At 43.1% G+C, this 20,838-nt stretch overlaps 1 protein-coding gene across 1 annotated transcript in view; it reads right to left on the bottom strand.

The window, feature by feature from the left end:
* Nucleotides 1-2,494: 2,494 nt before the first annotated feature.
* The window catches only part of ACE2 (angiotensin converting enzyme 2), a 28,797-nt gene continuing 10,453 nt past the window's right edge, over nucleotides 2,495-20,838 (bottom strand). The window contains exons 9-18 of the mRNA XM_065675730.1: nucleotides 19,775-20,001; nucleotides 18,808-18,952; nucleotides 12,957-13,055; nucleotides 12,218-12,340; nucleotides 11,691-11,863; nucleotides 10,686-10,744; nucleotides 6,514-6,614; nucleotides 5,467-5,583; nucleotides 4,011-4,205; nucleotides 2,495-3,360 (exon numbers count right to left, since the gene is read on the bottom strand). Of these exons, the coding sequence (XP_065531802.1) occupies nucleotides 3,240-3,360; nucleotides 4,011-4,205; nucleotides 5,467-5,583; nucleotides 6,514-6,614; nucleotides 10,686-10,744; nucleotides 11,691-11,863; nucleotides 12,218-12,340; nucleotides 12,957-13,055; nucleotides 18,808-18,952; nucleotides 19,775-20,001 (1,360 nt within the window). The 3' untranslated portion in view covers nucleotides 2,495-3,239. The remainder of the gene's footprint in view (nucleotides 3,361-4,010; nucleotides 4,206-5,466; nucleotides 5,584-6,513; nucleotides 6,615-10,685; nucleotides 10,745-11,690; nucleotides 11,864-12,217; nucleotides 12,341-12,956; nucleotides 13,056-18,807; nucleotides 18,953-19,774; nucleotides 20,002-20,838) is intronic.

Here is a 20,838-nt window from a genome sequence, read left to right as displayed (position 1 = left end):
ATATAATTCATTTTGTTAACATTGTCTCAAAAGACTTCTCAGACACTGAGATATATATTCCATTTGTGTACACTCCTTCAGTGCTTCAAGCAGTCATTATTTGGCCTTAACTGGAAAAGTAAACAAGGAAATATATGCTTGTTAGGTTTTCTGATTATCGTAACCCACCTGAATGTGTTTTTTCTCTGTAATCACTTGAAACTGATGCCTGAAGTAAGACAAATTTAGAACTGCTGCAAGTGACAGAAACACAGATAGTTATAGTCTTGCTTTCAATTACTAAGAAATTACTGCTGGTAAAATATTATATGTTTGCTTACAAGCACTACTGACTTAAGTTTTAGTCCTCAAGGTGTACATTTAATTTCAAATTTATTCTAAGCTACATATCTAAGATATCTGCAACTTAGCAATATATGAGGTATTTACTAGAGCATTATTGCTTCCTGCTACAGGTAAAAATAGAGAAAAAAAAAGTTTTATGCAGAATTCCTTAGTCATTGCAATAGCAAATGGTAAATTTGCTGATCTCTATAAAACCTGAAGAGAACTAAAAATGCTATTAATATAATTACTTTACCAAATACTTTACTACTGAGGAGGTGAAATTTGGCTCCTGACTTCAACACTCAAATAAGAGCACCCGACTTTCAAATGTGCACAGCACTGCACAAATTAGTGCTAACTTCAATAAGTCTAGAGATACCAAATACATCTGAAGCTACATAACTGAGGCATCTAAACTTAGACACTGATGTTTACAAAATGCTGATCTAGTATGTATAAAATAAAGGGGGTTTAAGATAGAGTCTAAAAAGCCACTCTTCTCTCTCCTTATATTCAAGCTAGTTCAGTGTGTGATGCCTCCAAGAATCCAGGTCACATCTGCTTGCCTTTTCTGTGATGGAGCTGGCTCTATCCTATCCAGGACACCTTTACAGCTCCAGTTAGAGCTCAACTGAATGTAAAGAGTAAGAAATGCAAGGTGCAGACAGGTAGGGAGAGGAGAGAAAGAAATTAAAACAGAAGTTCCAGTACCTGTGCTCGCTGGTGTTGCCTCGTCCCAGCACTGTAAGGTGGCTGGCAGAGCACATCCCTGTCTGCCCTGGGAGCTGTGAGCCAGTCTGAGGGAAAGCAGCATTTGGGGTCATTCAAATGACTGCGGGGATCTACACAGGCCTGGAAGGCCATGGGAGGATGCATTTGATGGAGAAGTAGTGGCATGGTATGGTGCTGCCTATGCATCAAGTTGGGCTAAGGAGTGCTGGCCCAGAGAAAGGGACAAGAAAGAATGCTGACACAGACAAAATTTGAAAGGAGTGTGCCCTTGCAGCACAGAGGATATGAGGTATTGTTGGGGCTAATGCATGTGGTAGATTTTTTCAATATAAATGTTATATTTCTGTTCTTCTAACATCCTGCTGTACTTTTTTAGTGGCTTTATGTGTTGACAATTCTGAACTGTGTTTTTTGATTCATAGCACAGCTTTTAAAATTAATTGCTTGAAATGAAAGCTTTGATTTAATGGAAATGCTAGTCTTAACAACAGATCTGAACATGGCTGGCATGACTAATTATGTTACTTGATTGCTTCCAGCTTTGCCGTTCCTTTTTTCCATTACCACACATTAAGTGGGAAGACCACATATAGTTGAATTATTTATCTTAGAAGTTCAGCTGAAGTACTAAGGTTTGGGGATGTTATGGCAATGGGATATGTGATGTAGGTAGGCAACTTAGAGAAAAATTATTTTTATTGCTTTACATTCCTGTCTAGTTTGCAGTTAATCAGTATCATCTGCCTACCATCTGAATTGTCTCATTTAAGGATTTTGTCTCTTAAATATGAAGCAGAGTGAAACATTAGGATAGTGTTTTATGAGTCCACAGAGTCCAACTGTATGTTTTCAGATATGTTTGCTAGCTTTCTACAGTTTCTGATCATTTTGGAGGCACATTATTTTAAAAGCCTATGTATTTGTTGAATGCTTTCATGCAGGCTTGGGTTTGCTACCAGCTTTTTGTCAGAATGCATGACTGGGTAGATACCTTGTGCCTTTCAGTGACCCTGGTGTGACAGAACAACTGCACTGCCATGGTGGCAGGTATGGCATAGGTCCTACAAGAGACAGAATCACAGAAATGCTGGCTGAGAGGGTTGTCTGGAGTTCATCTAGCCAAACTTTTCAGTCAGAGTGGGACTGTCCCCACTGCTCAATCAGCCATTCCTTTATCTACTTGAGTTCTGGACACTTCTAAAGGTGAAGATGCCACAGTCTCTCCCAGAGCATGGAACAGGGAACCTGTTCCAGTATTGTGCTACTGTTCTGATGAAGAGCATTTCTTTTCCAGGTGCAGCTTGAATCTCTCAAGCCCCAGTCTACTGCCCCCTGTGTATAATAGTGCAATTTGTATTTGTAGTACACAGTATTTGTAATGCAATATATTGTAATAGTGGTGGTGAGGTACTGAAAAATAAAACAATTTTAATACTTTGGTTTTAGGAAAGTTTATTCCATTTTTGGATGATAACATAGCACAGAGATCTTTTAATTTTTTTTTTTTTTTTTTTTTTTTGAGGGATCATGGTCTATTTGTCTCTACAGTACTCATCAAGCAAGTAGTTAGAAAAATAACTTTTGTTACAACTTCCTAACAAAGTTCCAGTGCTTGTTAGCTTTCATCTAGTATACATTTCACATTGATATGGATTTCCTGAAGGTGCAAAAATTGCAGCTTCATAACAACTTGAGTCCTTCATCACTAAGGTTCTTCTGGTGGTCAGTGTGGTTTTTTTCTCACTGTCTATTAGATACCCTTTCAAGGTCTCTGTCTCGAATGATCAAGATTTTCCTCACAGGCATTAGGAGTTTGTGAACTACTGTTATGTCTGTCTTGACCTGTATACAACTGTATACTTCCAAGTTTTTGCATCTCATTATAGAAGAAGCAAAAAGAAGTTGGATACAGCATACTTATGGAAAGCAGCAGTGTATAATATTATGTGCATAATTCATAGAAAAGCCACAGGACATATATATCTTCAAATTTTGTGTGTTTTCTAGTTACCACATAAATGACAGATGTAGTTGATGTTGTCTATGAACCAGTAAGTTAATGGTCAACCAGAAGATACTACGCAAAACACTATGACATCCGTAGTGTTTTGGTCCTTGCTAGGCACTACTGCTAAAAGTGAGATGAAAAATCCCACAAATCGTTAGCGTACCCATGTTTTCTAGAATGATGTTTGTGTCTCTTCAGATGGCTCAAAACCCATGTTGTTTTTTCCTTCTTCAGCGTAAGGGTTCACCACTTGACAGCTTGATCCTGCTTCACCTCTTCTTTCTCTCTCTCTCCTGTAATGCAAATGCAGTTTTTTATTAGAAGCCTCTGTTCTGTTCAAGTCCTTCTGGATCCCCAGAATCCCCTACTGTAAATAATACTGTGTTTAAACAGGAATCTTTATATAAAAGGAATTGTGCTGGTTTTAAGGGAACTGTAGCAAACCTACTACATTCTTAAAACACCATTAATGGAGACATATAGAAAACCAACCCAGCTATATTGCTGTTAATGCAGTAATATTTAAGGAACATTACATTACTGGACAGCCTCCAACAAGATTACTGAAAACTGCCAGTGGTGATGAATGTGGGCAACTCTGCTCTTGGAGAAGGCACTGTGTTCCCAGCAGGCCACTCCATCAATTTTGCAGTGAGGCTGGCAGAAGCCTAGCCACTCACAGTTCCCTACAGCCACAGTGTCCAGCTGTGATGATGATGGGGAAATTGCACTAAGCTGCCATATCTGCTGTGCACTGAAAAGCAGGGAGCTGAACCTTTAGTTGTCACTGTTGGTGGGGGGGTGTGGGGGGGGTGGAATTATAAGCAGTAATTCCTTAACTTGCTTCAGTTAGATTCGGCAGCCTATTTGTGAGCACCCTGGCGATTCAGTCATCAGGACATCTTCCAGTGGTCACGATCATAGTATCAAAAATATTACTCACTTTTTGCGATCTCTCTGGCCAGTGATGATCAAGACAATAACTCCAATGACAACCAGGCTAACGACCACCCCAAATATAATTAACCATACGGTGACTGGTGGTTCATAAGGTGTGGCCAAGGTTGGAAGTATGCCCACAAACTCTAGCGTGTTATCATCCAGTCTGAAAGCCTCATTGATTCGTCCCCGAGACATCCTGCCATTGAGAGCAAATTCAAAGAGTTTTGAATGTTTATTGGAAGCATACAAACAGTTTTCAGTTGTTTTATAAGTCTACAGTGTCAGCTTCCCACGGACTTCTCAGTTGGAAAGGCTGCAACGGAGGTACTGCTAAGCCCATGTTCCTTCTGGCATGGGTCGGTGAGTGACAACCACAATAACTTAAGCTCTTAATGTGTTGCAGCTTAACTGACATGTTCAGACACTGAATGAACTCTTAACCTCAGTCTTAACATTTATAAAAATGAGGCAAACAGCCTTCTGATCTCACTATTTGCATTTCTCCCACAATTCTCTTTACCTTAAGTGTCTTAGCTATCCATAAGTTTCTTCAATGTGTGATAGAAAACCACAGCTTTGAAGAAAACCACAGAGGACCTGGTTCCCTCCTACAGTGTTCCATAGTTTTTATTCTTGTGTTTTTCACTGCCCTGAAAAACCTTTTTCAGTGTATTTTCTGTGCTTTGTTTTTCCCTAAACTTCTGCTATTGAGTGCTAAGCAGACAGCGACTATCATAGCCATATTCTTCTCCCTTGGTTCACCAACTTATCTCACTGCTTTTCTAACCCCATCTCATACTGCTGCTGCTTTTAGATTTGTGCCCTCTTCATTTCCCACTGTACATTACCAGTGACCAACTGCAGAATTGCAGTTTTACTTATCATTTTTACAGCAGTGACTTACAGCAGTGACTTACAGGAGTGTCATACTGTGCTATAAGGAGCTCTTCATTGATCCGTAAGTAGGAACAATCTCCTGTTCTGACCTCTTCTTTTCTGTATAATTGAATACATCTGGCTATTTTTCTAATACATCATTGTTCTGGAGTCCTTGCTGACAATACATCTTTCACTGAATTTTCACTTATGAGAGGAGAAAACACACGTGCATTCACACACAGTTACTGTGCTCTGTATTTCAGAATATAAGATCCTGTTAAAGTTCAGGCAATGATAATTTCTGGCAAAGTATGATCCAATTAGGTGTGTTACAGCAGTTTTACAAGCATGCTGAAGCATTTTACATTGGCTGATGTCCAAGACACCATGAGATAGATGGACTGTTTTCTTTCTGTCATAACAGTTTCTCACATCCCACTATTTCTGCTAACTGCATAAAAGACTTTCTCATCACCCCTTCTGCCTCAGCTGACTTGAGCATTGCTTTCCTTTCCACCCTTTCACCTGGTTGTTTGGCTGATGAGGTGTTTTTCTTTCCCCAGAGAGCAAAATCTCACCTGATGGCATTTTCCACATCAGCTTTGGGCACAATATCACTGATATTGCCTGGCATGCTGACAGTAAGGTAGAAGGAGATCCTTTGTGTCTGTTCCCCAACATGAATGTCTGTAGTTCTGAATAAGAAACAGAAGAAAAAGATTTTTTTTAATTGCTGAGACAAAATTAGCTTTAAATTTGGGCAAGTGAACAGATGTGATGGGCAATGCCAGGGGGTTAGTATATTTAAGTGAATTTCAGCCATTTAAGTGAATGCTTCCTAGTGACCTCAACTGGGAACTGAAATAAATTTCCTCACAGAATTTCTTTTTCTATGTGCTATTTCTTTACTCAGGTGGAGAAATTCTGCTCTGTACCTTTTCCAAAGCACATAATCAGCTGCAGAAGAAAAAGTGTTCAAGGCAAGTCTTGTGTATGAGTGATGTAAGAAGTACCTAACCATTTTTTCTTATATCCTGATGGTCATAGGTCCTAGACATTACATGGCTGATGTTCTATAAAGTAGCATCAAACAGCTTAAGTAGATAGCCTGAAAAATTTTTGAGAGACCTAATAAAAAGGGTTGCTTTCCTACCAGAATCAATTTCAGATGATAGATTTTATGTGTAAGTGAACCTAGATAAGATTAGGAAGTCTTCACAGAATTCTAGTGTTTTGTAATCAACAAATCTTTCCTTGGCTCAAAACCTCTTGTATATTCAGTATTCAGTCACATACATTGTCAGAAATGCATCTTCCCTGATATTCCCATATAGGCATAAAATTCTCAAGGCTTGCTTCAACCACTGATAACCTGTGGGAGGCAAAGCCTTCTGCATCCTCTGAAGTGACCTAACCTTCGCACATTATTCCTAAACTTCAGACTCCTGAGTGAAAAGACAGCATGTAACCAAGCTGGCATTTCACCTTTTGCAGCCAGCTGATGTTTAACACTGTTTGCTATCACCTTGCATTTGACAGAAGGCACAGTTAATTACACCAATTCATGCTGCTAGAGAACCAGAAGCAATATAGACATAGCTGGCACAATTAAGCAAGTCACTCACTGGAACTTAACTTCCTGTTGCTTCACCTCTGCAAAGTATTTTCTCATGGCATAGGCGATGGATGACTTGAACAGGAAGAGCTCACTTTCATCCCATTCATACTGCAGAAACAGCACAAGTGAAACTCATCAGAGATGGCGAGTTACCTGACAGCAAGAAATCATTCTAAAAAGAAATAGCAATTGTAACACTTGGCATGCACTTCAGTATTATTTATTTGTGCCATGATAGCACTTCAGGAACCTACTCAGACCTTTTAGCTCTGTTAATCTGAATGTTTCGCAGGAGAATAAACATGCAGGCAGCCCTGTTGCCAAATACTGCATCAGGCTGTCCCTCTGCAATTTCTGGTACCTCTACATGAGGTCACTGAAGGTGCTGCAGTCCCAGCTCATCATTTTATTTGCAGACCTAGTTTTTTGAGGAGAAACTTTGGGGTGGGATTGTTATGTGAAGGTGGCTTATTCATTTGCCTGGTGAGCTGGGATTTTTATTTGGGGTTTGGTTTATTTCAATAAAAACTCTTTTCGTTGGTATTTCTGAAACAGGCATATAACTGCGGTTTCTCCCTGAAGAATAGAGGAGATATAAAAAAATGCAGAGTCATCAAGTGCAGACTCATCCTGACCTGCCTTATGAGTGCAAAGTTATTTGCAGTGGAAATCAAAAACAGCTTCTCAGGGCCAGGAACTGAGAGCTGTACACAGGACAAAAAACATCACAGGAGCTGATAATGCAGCCTGCTCTGTTGTGCAACACTGTGTGCACAAAGGGAAAATTCCTGTCTGAACTCTGTAGCATTTTTTTAATCCCCCTAGATTTGCCTAGATTTGATTGTATTTATGGTACCTGAGCAAGAATGCCTATAAATGTTGTCAGTGATAGTTTTACACAGCTCCTGACTTTCTCAAGTATCATTCTGGAAGGTGTGGTTGAAGGCAGCTCTGTTGTAACAGGTTTTATAAAATCCGTGTTTCAACCTCCTCTTCACACTGATATGAGATGAAGAAGGAGACATACACGGGAAGAAAAAGCAGTAAGAGCCTGCTGTTGTCCATTTCTGCAGGATCAGCCCCCGGGAATATACCGGTGTCCCAAAGCCACTCCTAGCAGAGCAGCCTCATTAGAGTGTGGAGGGCAAGGGCAGTGCCAGCTCTGGGTGTTCCCATCAGCAAGGGTTGAAGCTGCGAATCTCCTTGGCGAATGCCTGTGGCTTTCTCCTCTTTGTTGAGTGGCAGGCATATCCCTGTGCTGAAGCACTTCTTGTTAGCGCAGTTGTCTCCAGCAGCTGGCAGTGTTCACCATCTCAGCCTAGGATGCTGCTGTGGGAGTTTCTCAATTTTTCATTTATCCCCAACATCTTTAGACACTGCAGTGCCTTTTTTTTTTTTTTTTTTTAAACCAGGAGCTAATTGAGCTTGATTCCTCTGCTGCTCTTTTCTTGTTGCTTTCTGTACTTAGCATTTTAGCTTTTTAATTATTTATTCATTTCCATAATATATATTTTTGTTTTTTTACTCTAATATATTTTAATTGCCACTATGCCTCTCAAGTGCCTTTATAAATACCATTACTGGTTGTGTGGATGGGAAGTACCTGGCTGGCTTCTGATCTGTGTTTGAATAATGAGTACCCATACACCTTCCCTTGGCATCTCAGAAACCTACCTTGGTGCTTGTTATTTGTTACAGAGGCTGCTTTGCTTTCAGAACAAAATGAACTTTGCTAAGTGCCTCTGCTCTATTATAGCCTGTTCCCTCCAAGATCCCATGTGTGACTTAAAAGACAGTGTAAGTCTGGCCTCTGATTCAAAAAGCATTTTCCATTGTAAAATACGTCCAAATGCCCACAGGCTGATAGCTCCCCATTCCCTAACGCTGTCTTGTGTGACAGCTTTTTACAGTGTAATCAGATGTATGACATTGACCCAGTGGAGAATCTTGAATCAATGTTTGAAGAGGGGTCCTCTTGTCAGTTGTGCTCAGGGAACTGACACTCTGGAACCTTTAATTTAAATAAGACAGACCCAATGTGATTCAGAAGGGGTCTTGTAGCAGTGTCCCTTGGAAGGGCACTTCACATAAAGCCCCAGCTGAAGCAAAAGCTGTGGGTGTTTCAGCCTCACTGATGATCCAGCAAGGCTACGGCTGCAGCTTTAATCTCATCAGCCTGAAAACAATTAGCAGGGTAATTGCAGTAGCACACACTCTGGTACAGCTGGTGTAAACCCATCCGTCAATCTGGGAGCTTAATTTGCATAACTTTTGCCTACTGAAACATCTCTGCTGGTAATAGCCAGGGTATGTAGTTGCGGGGTGCAGGACTGCCTACATGAGCTGCAGCCGCCCCAGTGCAGCTCTCCCTCTGCTGGGAGGGAGGATCTTTCCCTTTCTGCTCAACTCAGTGCTAAAAAGCAGAAATATTAAAAGATTTGCTGGCATACTCAGACTGTTTTCTGCTGTCATAATGGTGCAAAGCAGCTCAAAATACATCTTAAACAGTTGCATCAGGTTCTCAGCTTCTGTACGCTCTAAGGTGTGTAAAGCAGTCAAAACATACTGCTTTGTGTAGCTGGGCTGAGATTCCTGCCTGAGGTTCTCCCTGCCTTTTCTCTATGCGAGTTCTTACATGTACCATTATCCACTGCTGGCATACAAATATACAGAATGATGTGCCTCAGAGCTCGGCATAAGAGAAATTTGTGGGGAGGCAGAAAGCTAGTGTACAAAAAAGGTTTCTTGAAAGTTCGTAATGTGTACTGGTTTTGAGAGGAAAATGCATGGCTTGCTTTTCGGAGTTTAGGAACCTACTGTCCGTACAATAATTCAAATTGAGTAATCTGTGTGAGATTATTTTACAGGTGCTCAATTGTACAACAAGAAGACTATGATGGCAAAAAGCAGGCATAAAAATGGTATTAAGCTAAACATTAACCATAATGACTAATAAATGTGTTGTAATATGGAACCTTTTCATGCTCCTGTTATCAGTTTTGAATTGTATCTAACTCAACTCAGTGGTCTAGGAAGCAATAAAACTCCAGTGGGGTTTGCATGTGAGATAGCAATAGAAGCAAGAGTATCCATTCATATGAAAAATTAGTCCATGGTATTGTGTCCTTGCTAATCCAACAGGCTCCAACCTGCCGATCTAAATGACCTGCCTGATGACATACTCATTCCTGGAAAATCACTAATGTTCTGCAAGGTGAAAATGGCTATTGAAAGGAGTGAAGTGTCTGCACTTAAGCCTTCTATGTCACCTCTGTGAGATTAACATAAAGAGGCACAGCTAGAGTAGGGAGCAAATTTTCAGCCTGGGTTTAGGAGCTGGGCTAAGACAATGCTCTGTTTAAAATCATAAAAGCCATCTTTGGCTTTGATGAGTTTTCCAGTTGCTGTAATACATTTTATTGAACCAGCTGGTATAACCGGGGAAGGCAGACAAGCTCTTGGGAATGAAAGCCCTTCTTGTCTGAAACAGAAGCAGCAGTGCTGCCCTCTGCAATCTTAATAACAAAGCTGTCTTTGCGTAAGAGTTGGAGGGCAGGGAGGCAGCCAAATATATCAAGGCTTGGAAAAATTACAGCAAACAGGCAAACAAAAATCTACAAAGGAATGCTGACAGAAGGGTTTCAGCATGAAATCAAGAGCATTTGAGACTAGCTAGTGGAATTCAACTCCTCTGCGTTAAGCCCCACATTCAAATGTGAAGTAGCTGCTCTAATAGCAATTTCTGAAGACAGCCACTGTAGCATTCATAAAGGAAATTAAAGGAAATTAGATAGAGGCTTTGTTTAGACACAGCAGAATAGCTGGGAAAAATACAGTCATTTTCAGGTAAACAGCTTCCACTACACTACACTCCACGCACGTCCTGTAACAGGTAAAAAAGGATCAGTATTTCCGCAGAATAACTCAACTCATCTAGCTGAGATGTTTGTCTAAAATGGGTAGGAACACTCCCTGGAGAGGTCCCTCCACCAACTGTAGCAGGAGTCTTGAGCACAAACTCAGACAAGACACCTTTTATATGATAACCCTTCATCTGAGCTGATGCCACTCTTCAGGTGCAAAGATCAGCTATACCCTGCTTTATTTTCTGAGAAACATTAGCACAACATCTCTGTTGCCCAGGCAATGAGAGGAGTGCCACAGCACAAACACACTTACCGCCTGGTCTCCCAGTGCTGACTTCAGGCTGATGCGTACTTTGATGGCATTGTCGGAATCTGGTTTAAAAAGAAACAAGGGCTGTGTCACAGCTGTAGTGACAGAAAGTCTGTCCCTGGGAAATGCTGGGGGGACTAGAGTTTCCTTATAGGTTCCCATGCTCCAAATGGCCAGCTTGGTGGAATTGATCTTGTTTCCCTTCAGCCACCTTTACTGCAAACATCCACGTCTGAGCTGTCAGTCACCCAAGTTTGGCTTTGTAGTAGACAGAGCGAGCACATCTCGAATGCAGTCCTCTGGTCTTCTTTAAACATCTCTCAAAGGAAGTGCCTGTTTCCCACCACTGGGAATGAGCAGCTCAGATGCAGATATTGGTTTCTGTTTGTCTGGTTAGACAAATCCCACCATTAGGCACATCACTCTGTTATGGTATGCTCCAGTACTGACAGTGATTACACGTATATAAGCTGGGTGGTTCAGCTCTCAATGTCATCACAATAGGCTGAAATATGCAATTCCTCCCCTTGAGCTCCCTTCTTTGACTAGCACGTGACAGCAAATAAAAAAATAGTGATAAAGTTTTTGTACTGGTTTTCCCTTGTGCCCCCAGCTCTGGGTCCTCTGTTTCCCAGGACTGGTGGCTCCCAGCCTTGCAGAACAGCCACACTACTCCCAAGCAAGTATCAAACAAGTCCAAGCCTCTGGTCTTTCTTCCCTCTGCACAGCCATCCCACATTCTTAGTGATGCCACCATTGAATAACACAAACTATTTCTGAAAACTGATGAAGCTGTGACAAACCTCCTGTATGCCAATTTCTCCAGCTTTGGCCATGAGGGAGTCGGACTGCCTTCCCGTGACTGAAACTTACTGTTCAGTGTGTATTTCCCAAACACCTGCTTCCCTAGGAAGAAGAGCCTTCAATAGCTGAGAGAGAGGGAATTTGCTGATCAAGAGTTGTGAGGACTACCGCATGGCCCTAAATCCACCCACAAGCCATACATACATGGAGCCCAGTCTGTTTTCCAACCAATGTATCTGCCAGCGTTGTTTTTTTGCAGCCAATTATATAAAGGTTCAAAGTACTGGAGCAAGGGTGACGCATTCATGTATTTCTCTCCTGTTATGCTTTCCAGTGCCTGAGTCCAGGGCTTGGATCTGCCTAATTCAAGCAATTGTCTGTGTACATGGAAGGAGAGGTAGTATATGTTATTGCTATGTTCCATCCAGCCATCTAGTAAAACAATCTGCAAGCAGTATCAAAATTTTCTTTTTGCTTCTGAATTCCCCCTTTCCTCCCATCACTCCTATGAATAAAAATAAATTATTTTCCCATTAACGGGCAATTAAACCTTTGATGTTTAGATCCTCAGTGGATATAAACTTAGTCAACTTATTAAAATAAACTTAGTAGATAAATGCTAAATTTTTAAGCTAGGTTCATTCTAGGTTCATTGACTCCAGAAGCTTTCAAGGATGAATTAGGCTTCATTATACTCTGATTTATTATGTGCGAGAAATTTGTTTTGTTACCTCAGCATCTGACCAGCTGCTCTAGAGCTGGTAATGTCACATGTGTGAAGAGGGCCAGTGTGGTTAGCTGCTTTGCAAAGTGCCTCCTGAAACTGGAACTGATAGATGGTCCGGGTGTAATACCTAAAGGAAGGGAAAGGAAAAGGAAGGGAAAGGATAAGGAAGGCACGGTTTTTGTTAGTCATCTGGCAAGGAAACCTATAAGCCCTTTGCCTTTGGAGAGCTCTGCTATGTCAGCTATGCTAACTCAGATTTAACAAAATGCCAAGATCAGATGCAGCACCAGATCTGTTTGTTGCCACATAAACCAGGAGCAAGTAAGGTTTTTAAGGCCCAACTCTCTGCTCCAGCTGAGCATTCTGAAACGAGATGGCTGGGGCATAGAGGGACATCCAGAGTTAGTTTCTTCAGGGCTGCATGTGCATAGCCCAAGTGACAGTGGTACAGGGTACACTGTCTCCTCAGAAGGCAAGCACCTCCTACAGATGTGCTCCCAGTGGTCTGATGGTAGCACAAGGCTTCTCTGCTCCACAAGAAGCCCAGCAGCCTCCTCACTGCTTAGACATTGCTATGCAGCAGCCCCTGGTGTTCACAGAAAAACTTTCACTGAAATCAGTGTGACCTGATCGGGACTTTAAACCAAGTAAGATTGTGTCATGAGACTCCCCACCAGATGTTCTAGGTAGTCAGGGCTTGTTCTGTACCCAAAATGTAAGGCATTAATTAAACACTGAGCTACCTTATGAACGAGTAATCGTTAGCCACGTGAAACAGCACTGCAGGATCACAATAGGTTTCATCATGAGGGACTGGTTCAACAACACCAACTATTTCTCTCCTGGGATGAAGAAAAAACACAGGATTTCTGTTAGTAGATAGTAAGGGGGGGAAGAACTTGACTCTGCTCTTCCTCTGTATTTTCTGATACACATGGGCACCTCTTTCACTTCCAAACAGAAGTCAAAAAAAGCCAACAAAAAAAAAAGGGGAAGAGGACAATTAAAAGCAAGGGGCTTCCTCCTAAATCTGATGTCCCCACCCAGAACTGCTTCACAGTTCTGCAGGGGGCTAACGAGGAAACACACACCTCACCACATGAACAACTCGCTGATGCACCAGTAAAGTGATCACTACTGGTGCCACCAGGAAAAAGCGATGGGTCATCATAGTAGCGGACTCTACTTTGGACAGGCAAAGAGGCACCCACCTGTCAGCCTGACCCAGTCTCGAGGGATGCGTGTTGCCTACCAGGGGCTCGGATCAGGGGTGTTGCAGAGAGGCTGCCTGGTCTAGTAAGTCCCACTGACTATTAGCCACTTCTAGTGACCCATGTGGGTGCTAGTGGTAGAGATAGCAGTAGCCCAGAGAACATTAAGAAGGACTACAGAGCCCTGGGAGAGGTGGTTAAGCGCTCTGAGGCTCAGATTGGTTTTTCATCAATCATCCAGGCCAAAGGGGAGGACCTTAAGAAGGGTAGATGGATTTGGCAGGTTAATAAATGGTTAGAACAGTGGTGCCATAGTCAGGAATTTGGGTATTTAGAACATGGGACTAGATTTGAGAGGCCAGGTCTACTGGAGGCTGGTGGAGCTGGTCTGGCACAAAGGGGAAGAGCAGTTTTGGTAGGAGGCTTGCCAGGCTGGTCAAGAAAGCTTTAAACTAGACGTGTTGGGGGAGGGGGATGTCATTCCATCCCAACACACCCAGTCAGTTGCCAGCACCTATAATAAATGCTCTGAGCGATGCAGAGATATTCCAGCCACTACAGGCAATGAACCGGCTTCATTTGGAGCTCAGCTCAGATGCCTCTATACAAACACCCGTAGCATGGGGAACAAACAAGAGGAATTAGAGATGTGTGCAGGCCTACGGGGGTATGATATAATAGGCATCACAGAAACATGGTGGTATGGATCCTATGGCTGGAGTGTTGGAATGGAAGGTTACAGGCTCTTCAGAAAAGACAGGCCCAGCAGGTGGGGAGGGGAAGTTGCCCTTTATGTTAGGGATAGGCTGGAGAGTATGGAACTCTGTCTGGGGACACGTGAGCAGTCAACAGAGAGTTTGTGGGTCAGGGTTAAAGGGAGAACAGCGATGGGAGACATTACTGTAGGGATCTCTTACAGACCGTCTGATGAAGAGGAATCTGTGGATGAAGCATTCTACATACAGATAAGAACAGCCTCACACTTGCAGGCCCTTGTTCTCATGGCAGACTTCAACCACCCTGATATCTGTTGGAGGGATGGTACAGCCTGGCACAAGCAGTCCAAGAGGTTCCTCGATTGTGTGGAAGATAACTTCCTTCTGCAAGTAATAGAGGAGCCAAGAAGGAGAGGTGCCATGCATGACCTCGTGCTCACCAATAGGGAAGGGCTGGTTGCAAATGTAATGCTCCAGGGCAGCCTTGGATGCAGCGACCATGAGATGATCGAATTCAAGATCCTCAGGACAGTGAGAAGAGCGTGCAGCAAGCTCACTGCCCTGGGCTTCAAGAGAGCAGATTTTGGCCTCTTCAGGAGCTTGCTCAGTAAGGTTCCATGGGATATAGCCCTGGAGGGCAGGGGGGCCCAAGACTCTTAGTTGATATTCAAGGATCACCTGCTACAAGCTCAGGAGTGTTGCATCCCAACAAGAAGGAAGTGCAGCAGGAAAGCCAGGAGACACCCATGGATGGATAAGGAGCTGCTGAGGGAACTTAGAAGGAAAAAGGAGGCTTATAAAAGGTGGAAGCAAAGACAGGCAGCCTGGGAAGAATACAGGGATGTTGTTCGGGAAGCTAGGGACCAGGTTAGGAAAGCTAATGCCCAGTTAGGATTAAACTTGGCTAGGGATGTGAAGGATAACAGGAAGAGATTCTATAGTTACACCGCAAATACAAGACAGACAAGGGACAATGTGGGACCCCTCTGGAAGCTATCGGGAGAGCTGGCTACCCTGTGTTTGGAGAAGGCTGAGGTTCTTAATGACTTCTTTGCCTCAGTCTTCACTGGCAAATGCTCTGACCACACAACCCAAGTCTTGGAAGGCAGACGCAGGGACTGTGAGAGTGAAGACCTTAGGTCCACTGTAGGAGAGGATCTGGTTCAAGGCAATCTTTAGAACCCGAACACGTACAAGTCCACGAGACCAGATGAAATCCATCGATGGGGCCTGAAGGAGCTGGCAAATGAAGTTGCTAAGCCATTGCCCATCATATTTGAAAAATTATGGCAGTCAGGTGAAGTTCCCAACAACTGGAAAAAGGGAAATATAACCCCCATTTTCAAGAAGCAGAAAATGGATGACCCAGGGAATTACAGACCAGTCAGTCTCACCTCTGCCTGGCAAAATCTTGGAGCAGATTCTCCTGGAAGGCATGCCAAGGCACATTTAAAACAATGAGGTGGTAGGTGACAGCCAGCATGGCTTCACTAAGGGGAAATCCTGCCTGACCAGTTTGGCGACCTTCTATGATGGGGCTACGGAACTGATGGACAGGGGTAGAGCAGTTGATGTCATCTACCTGGACTTGTGCGAAGCTTTCAACACTGTCCCTCATGACATCCTTGTCTCTAAATTGGAGAGACATCAATCTGACAGATGGACCACTTGGTGGATAAAGAACTGGCTGGATGGCTGCACACAAAGAGTTGTAGTCAGTGGCTATGTCCAGTTGGAGATGGTAACGAGTGGTGTCCCTCAGGGATGGGTGCTAGCACCAGTCTTGTTCAACATCTGTGTTGCTGACATGGACAGTGGGATTGAGTGCGCCCTCAGCAAGTTTGCCGATGACACCAAGCTGTGTGGTTTGGTTGATAAGCTGGAGGGAAGGGATGCCATCCAGATGGACCTTGACACGCTTGTGAGGTGGGCTGATGCCAACCTTATGAAGTTTAACCATGACAAGTGCAAGGTCGTACACCTGGATCAGAGCAATCCCAGGCACAGCTACAGGTTGGGCAAAGAAAAGATTCAGAGCAGCCCTGCGGAGAAGGACTTGGGGGTGCTGGTCGATCAGAAAATGAACATGAGCCGGCTTCAGTGTGTGCTCGCAGCCCAGAAAGCCAACCGTATCCTGGGCTGCATCAAAAGGAGCGTGACCAGCAGGTCAAAGGAGGTGATCCTGCCCCTCTACTCTGCTCTTCTGACACCTCACCTGGAGTATTGCGTGCAGTTCTGGTGTCCTCAACATAAAAAGGACATGGAACAGTTGGAACAAGTCCAGAGGAGGGCCACGAGGATGATCAGGGGACTGGAGCACCTCCTGTATGAAGATAGGCTGAGAAAGTTGGGGCTATTCAGCCTGGAGAAGAGAAGGCTGCATGGAGACCTTATAGCAGCCTTCCAGTATCTGAAAGGGGGCTCTAGGGATGCTGGGAAGGACTCTTCTTTAGGGACTGTAGTGATAGGACAAGGGGTAATGGGTTCAAACAGGGAAAGTTTAGGTTAGATATAAGGAGGAAGTTCTTTACTGTAAGTGTCATGAGGCACTGGAATGGGTTTCCCAAGGAAGTTGTGAATGCTCCATTCCTGGCAGAGTTCAAGCCTGGGTTGGACAGAGCCAGGTGACATGGTTTAGTGTGAGGTGTCCCTGCCCGTGGTGGAGACCAGGCTGCACCCATAGCCTGGTCTCAGCTTGTGGATGGATTTTTAGCAAAGAATGGACACGTTCCCAAGTCAGCAAGTGCCTATGTGGAGCTCAACATGAACCAAGGATGCAGGAGGATGTGGGTAAGGAAGCAAAAGTAACGGTGCAAGCAAGATAAGAAGAAACTGGAATGTGCTAAGATACAAAATATTAAACTATTAGCAAGTTTTAAAGGTTAAGTTCCCATACGCTTATTAGATCAATTGTATACTAGTTGCCGTGTGCTGCAAGAATATGTACCAAAGCATAATATACTAAGCTATTGTATATGTATCCATTTATAATACAGCAAGCTATTGAATATGTATCCAATTATAATACATTAAGTTATTGTATATGCATTCAATTATAATACAGCAAGCTATTGTAAGCAGATGCAGACAACAGTATAAAAAGGATAGGTGCTTTGTATTAAACAGCTTTTGTCTGATCACATTGATCTCTGACTGAGTCCATTTTTCTGCGGCATCTGCCCCTGCCCACAGCGGGGGGGTTGGAACCTGATGATCTTAAGGTCCTTTCCCACCCTACCTATTCTATGATTCTAAGTCCTTACAGCTCGCAGTAACCCCAAATGAGTACTGCTCCACAGCTGGAGACCACAGAGAGGAAGCTGCTTTGAAACTGATAGTGCAAGGAAGGGATTTGTGCGACAGCAGAGTGTGAAGGCAGTAATTAGTGAAATGAAATAATCTACAAGACATAAGCTTCATGAGTACACCTCATGCCCTGGGCCATCCCCAGTTTGGAGTCTAACACTTCCGCTTTTTGTGCTGTATAGCCTGTTGTGCCAGTAGGCTGGAGATGAAATTTCTCTTTATTTTCCTCTCCTGAGAGTGTGATTCATGGAAACAAGCCCATTCCCTAAATTCTGAAAATGGTAATAAGCTCCCATGGAAATATTTTCCGTAAACCTGCACTTCAAGGTCTTGCTCCAGCAGAGAGCTTTGTGGTGCTGCTACAACAGATGTGATAAGCTTTCCTGAACAATTTGTCATTCTCAATTTTCTGACATCTCTGCTACTTTTGAATAGATTGAAGCTGATGGATTTTTACAGTGGGTCAGGAGGTTTGCTTATATCAAATTTTGTTACAGATTTTATTTGCTGATGGAGGCTCTTTGTTTGTGGTCATGTTAAGAGTTCAGACTCCATTTTCAGTGTGGGCTTGTTAGGTTTCTTTGCATTTTTCTTCCCCCACATTAACAAACCTGGGAAATTACAGTCTCCAGTTTGAATCAAACTGCTTTTTAATCCTGAGCTCCAGGGTGCTGAAAATAGCTTGTCTGGTGGGCACTATCTGAAAAGACACCTCTGGACACTACTTGCCAAGGGAACTGTATTTCCTTGATCGAGAAAAGTGGTATCTCAATAAGAAAGTAAAGGATCAGTCTGGAGTCTTTCAGACGATTTGCCTTCAAAACCACGTGAGAATGGGGAGATAAGAGTGCACAGATATTTGGTAAACTGAGGTCCCTATGTTTCTCAGGCTGGGAAGCATCATGAACTTCACTTTCCACTTGTCCTTAAGGCAGTGGGCAGCAAACCAGAGTTTATGGCTGATGAGATTTAGGGGAGAGCTATACCTAAGTGATGAAGATGTCTTGAGGTGTGTGTCAGGGAAATGGCAGGGTCAATCCTGGGATCTGAAACATCTCATGTGAAGGCCAAGGGCTGTCTTTATCAGAGGAGCTGATATTAGAAATGAGGGGAAAGTCTGCTGAGAGGTGGGGTACACTGCTGGGGGCTATACACAGTGTTAATGGGGACACATTGCTTGTGAGATGTTGTCTGTACCACACTGAGCATTTGTAGCTGGTATTCTACCAGGCAATGTAGAAACAGCCTGAGAGACAGATCCTGCCCTGTCGGAACACAGGCACTTCACTGCACTGAGGAACTATGAAGGGCTGGTTTTGCAGGTTCATTTGCAAAAAATCGCTTTTGTTTCTCAAACTTACTTCATCTCCCACCACCTTTTCATCCATTCCTGCTTTGTAATCTCACCACTAAACACCATCCACCTCCACTTCTCCAGCATGTAAGTAAAAGGCATTGTTCCAACGATCGTTAGTGCTTGTTTGAGCAGAAAGTTGATTTCTGTTTCTGAAGAGAGAAGTAGTTAAGGTAATGGCTATGGTAGCAATTAGTATCTGATTAGACAGCTAAAGTTGCTTCCTTTTACAGCTAATGCTTACATCTGGTTTGAATTACAAATTTTCACAAAAGAAAAAGTGAATACTACTGAAAAAAGCAACATGAGAAAAGCAACATGAGAAAAGATCACTTAGGTATTGTATATAGTTTTGTCTCTTTCTTCCCCCCCCACCCGCACCCCCCTTAAACAACCTAGTACTTTGGCATTTACATTTCATTATATACCACTGGAAATCTTCCCAGGCTCTGGAGAATATCAAGTTGAAGACATCTGAGAATGTACAAAGTGTAGATCTCCATCTTTATAAGGTAATAGAGAACCTAGACAAAATGCATCATAATGAAGGCCTACCTACATTGTCTGCTCAGTATTCACTTAAGTAGGAGACAGAAATATCAAGGTTTCAGTTTCATTTGAACTGCTAAGTACATACTTGATAGAAATATGTACAGATTTATGCAACAGAAATTAAAAAGACTATTGAGTCTCATCTAAATGAACAATGAAGATTTGAGAATAAGTTGCTCAGTACTGAAGATAATGAAGCGCTAGCTATTCATTTCTAAATTATGTAGCAGCATTATAGAGTAGTGACCCTTGCTTCATGATGTGATCTGGGAGAAAAAAAATGGCATTTCTGGTAAGTTAGTGGGGTAAGACTTTCAGAAGCCTCTCAGCTGCTCACTCAGTTTGCAGACACAATCTTCTGCTACAAAATAAGACCTGCAAGTGTTTTCACATAAATATATAATATTTATGTATGTATTTACCTTCATCCTCTTGGAAAGTTTGCTCGAGGAGGTCAAGAGATTTCAAGTGCTGAGGGGTGGCTGCAGAAAGTGACATAATTTCACCCACTGCTTCGTGGAAGCCCTCATTGGCACCGTCTCTTAGCAGGTAGGGCTGCACAGAGTACGCCATGTCATACTCAATGTGGCCCATCTCATGGTGCGCGGTCAAGAAGTCGTCCATGGTCACTTTGGTGCACATCTTGATCCTGCACACCAGAGCAAACCATGTTTATGGTTAGAGAGACAGTGGTCCAGTCAGCTGCTGCCCAAGCCCTGTCTACAAAGCAGCCTCCAGAGCTTGCAAATATCCTTTGCCCCTTGCAAAGCCTGGGGAGACACAGCATGGGATGCAGTTTCTCCTGCAAGAGCTGTACTTGGATGGGGAATTCAGCAGAACACTTTCACTCATCTTGAAATTGTGCTGGGGGTGAGAGAAAATTGTTGTTTTGTGAGAAGCAGATGCACCCTGAATCTTGGAGATAAACTCACTGTGTTAGAGAGTACCCACCATCAAGCTTAGGAAGAAATTAGTGTAAAAAAACCTGTGTGCCACTGGCTCTGGCTACTTCAGCCTTCCATTGGCACTATTAAATAATGGAATTTCTTCCAAATAGTGTTACCTTTCAGCTTCCTCAACTGGTGAGTTGTGAGGTGTGAGGCTGGCAGCTTTCACTAAGGCTCTGCTGGGGACCAGCCCCTTTCCCCAGGTAACTGTGGGGACTGCAAGAGGGGACAAAATTTGCCCCAGGAGACTTCCCTGTGTGGGAATTTGCTGTCCCTCTCCTTTCCCAAATATGGAAGAGATTGTTGGATTTTCACGAAACTGGATATATCTGCTAAAGAAGATGGTGGGCTCTCAGGTTTTCACTTGCTGTTTAGGAGCCCTGTCCCATTGCTGCTGAGTGGGCAAATGTCCCCAAATCTCACTGGTATCCATAAACACCAGTATTTATGCTTATTCCTTAAGCTCTAGAACATAGCCATTTCTGTAATTCATATAAATTCGAGAGTAGTAATTAGATCTTCACAGAAAAAGTTACACA

Source organism: Lathamus discolor, chromosome 4 (genome assembly GCF_037157495.1).
Source record: "Lathamus discolor isolate bLatDis1 chromosome 4, bLatDis1.hap1, whole genome shotgun sequence".
NCBI classification, from domain to species: domain Eukaryota; kingdom Metazoa; phylum Chordata; class Aves; order Psittaciformes; family Psittacidae; genus Lathamus; species Lathamus discolor.
The sequence above is the reverse complement of the archived record's forward strand: the minus strand, read 5'-3'. Positions and strand labels throughout refer to the sequence as shown.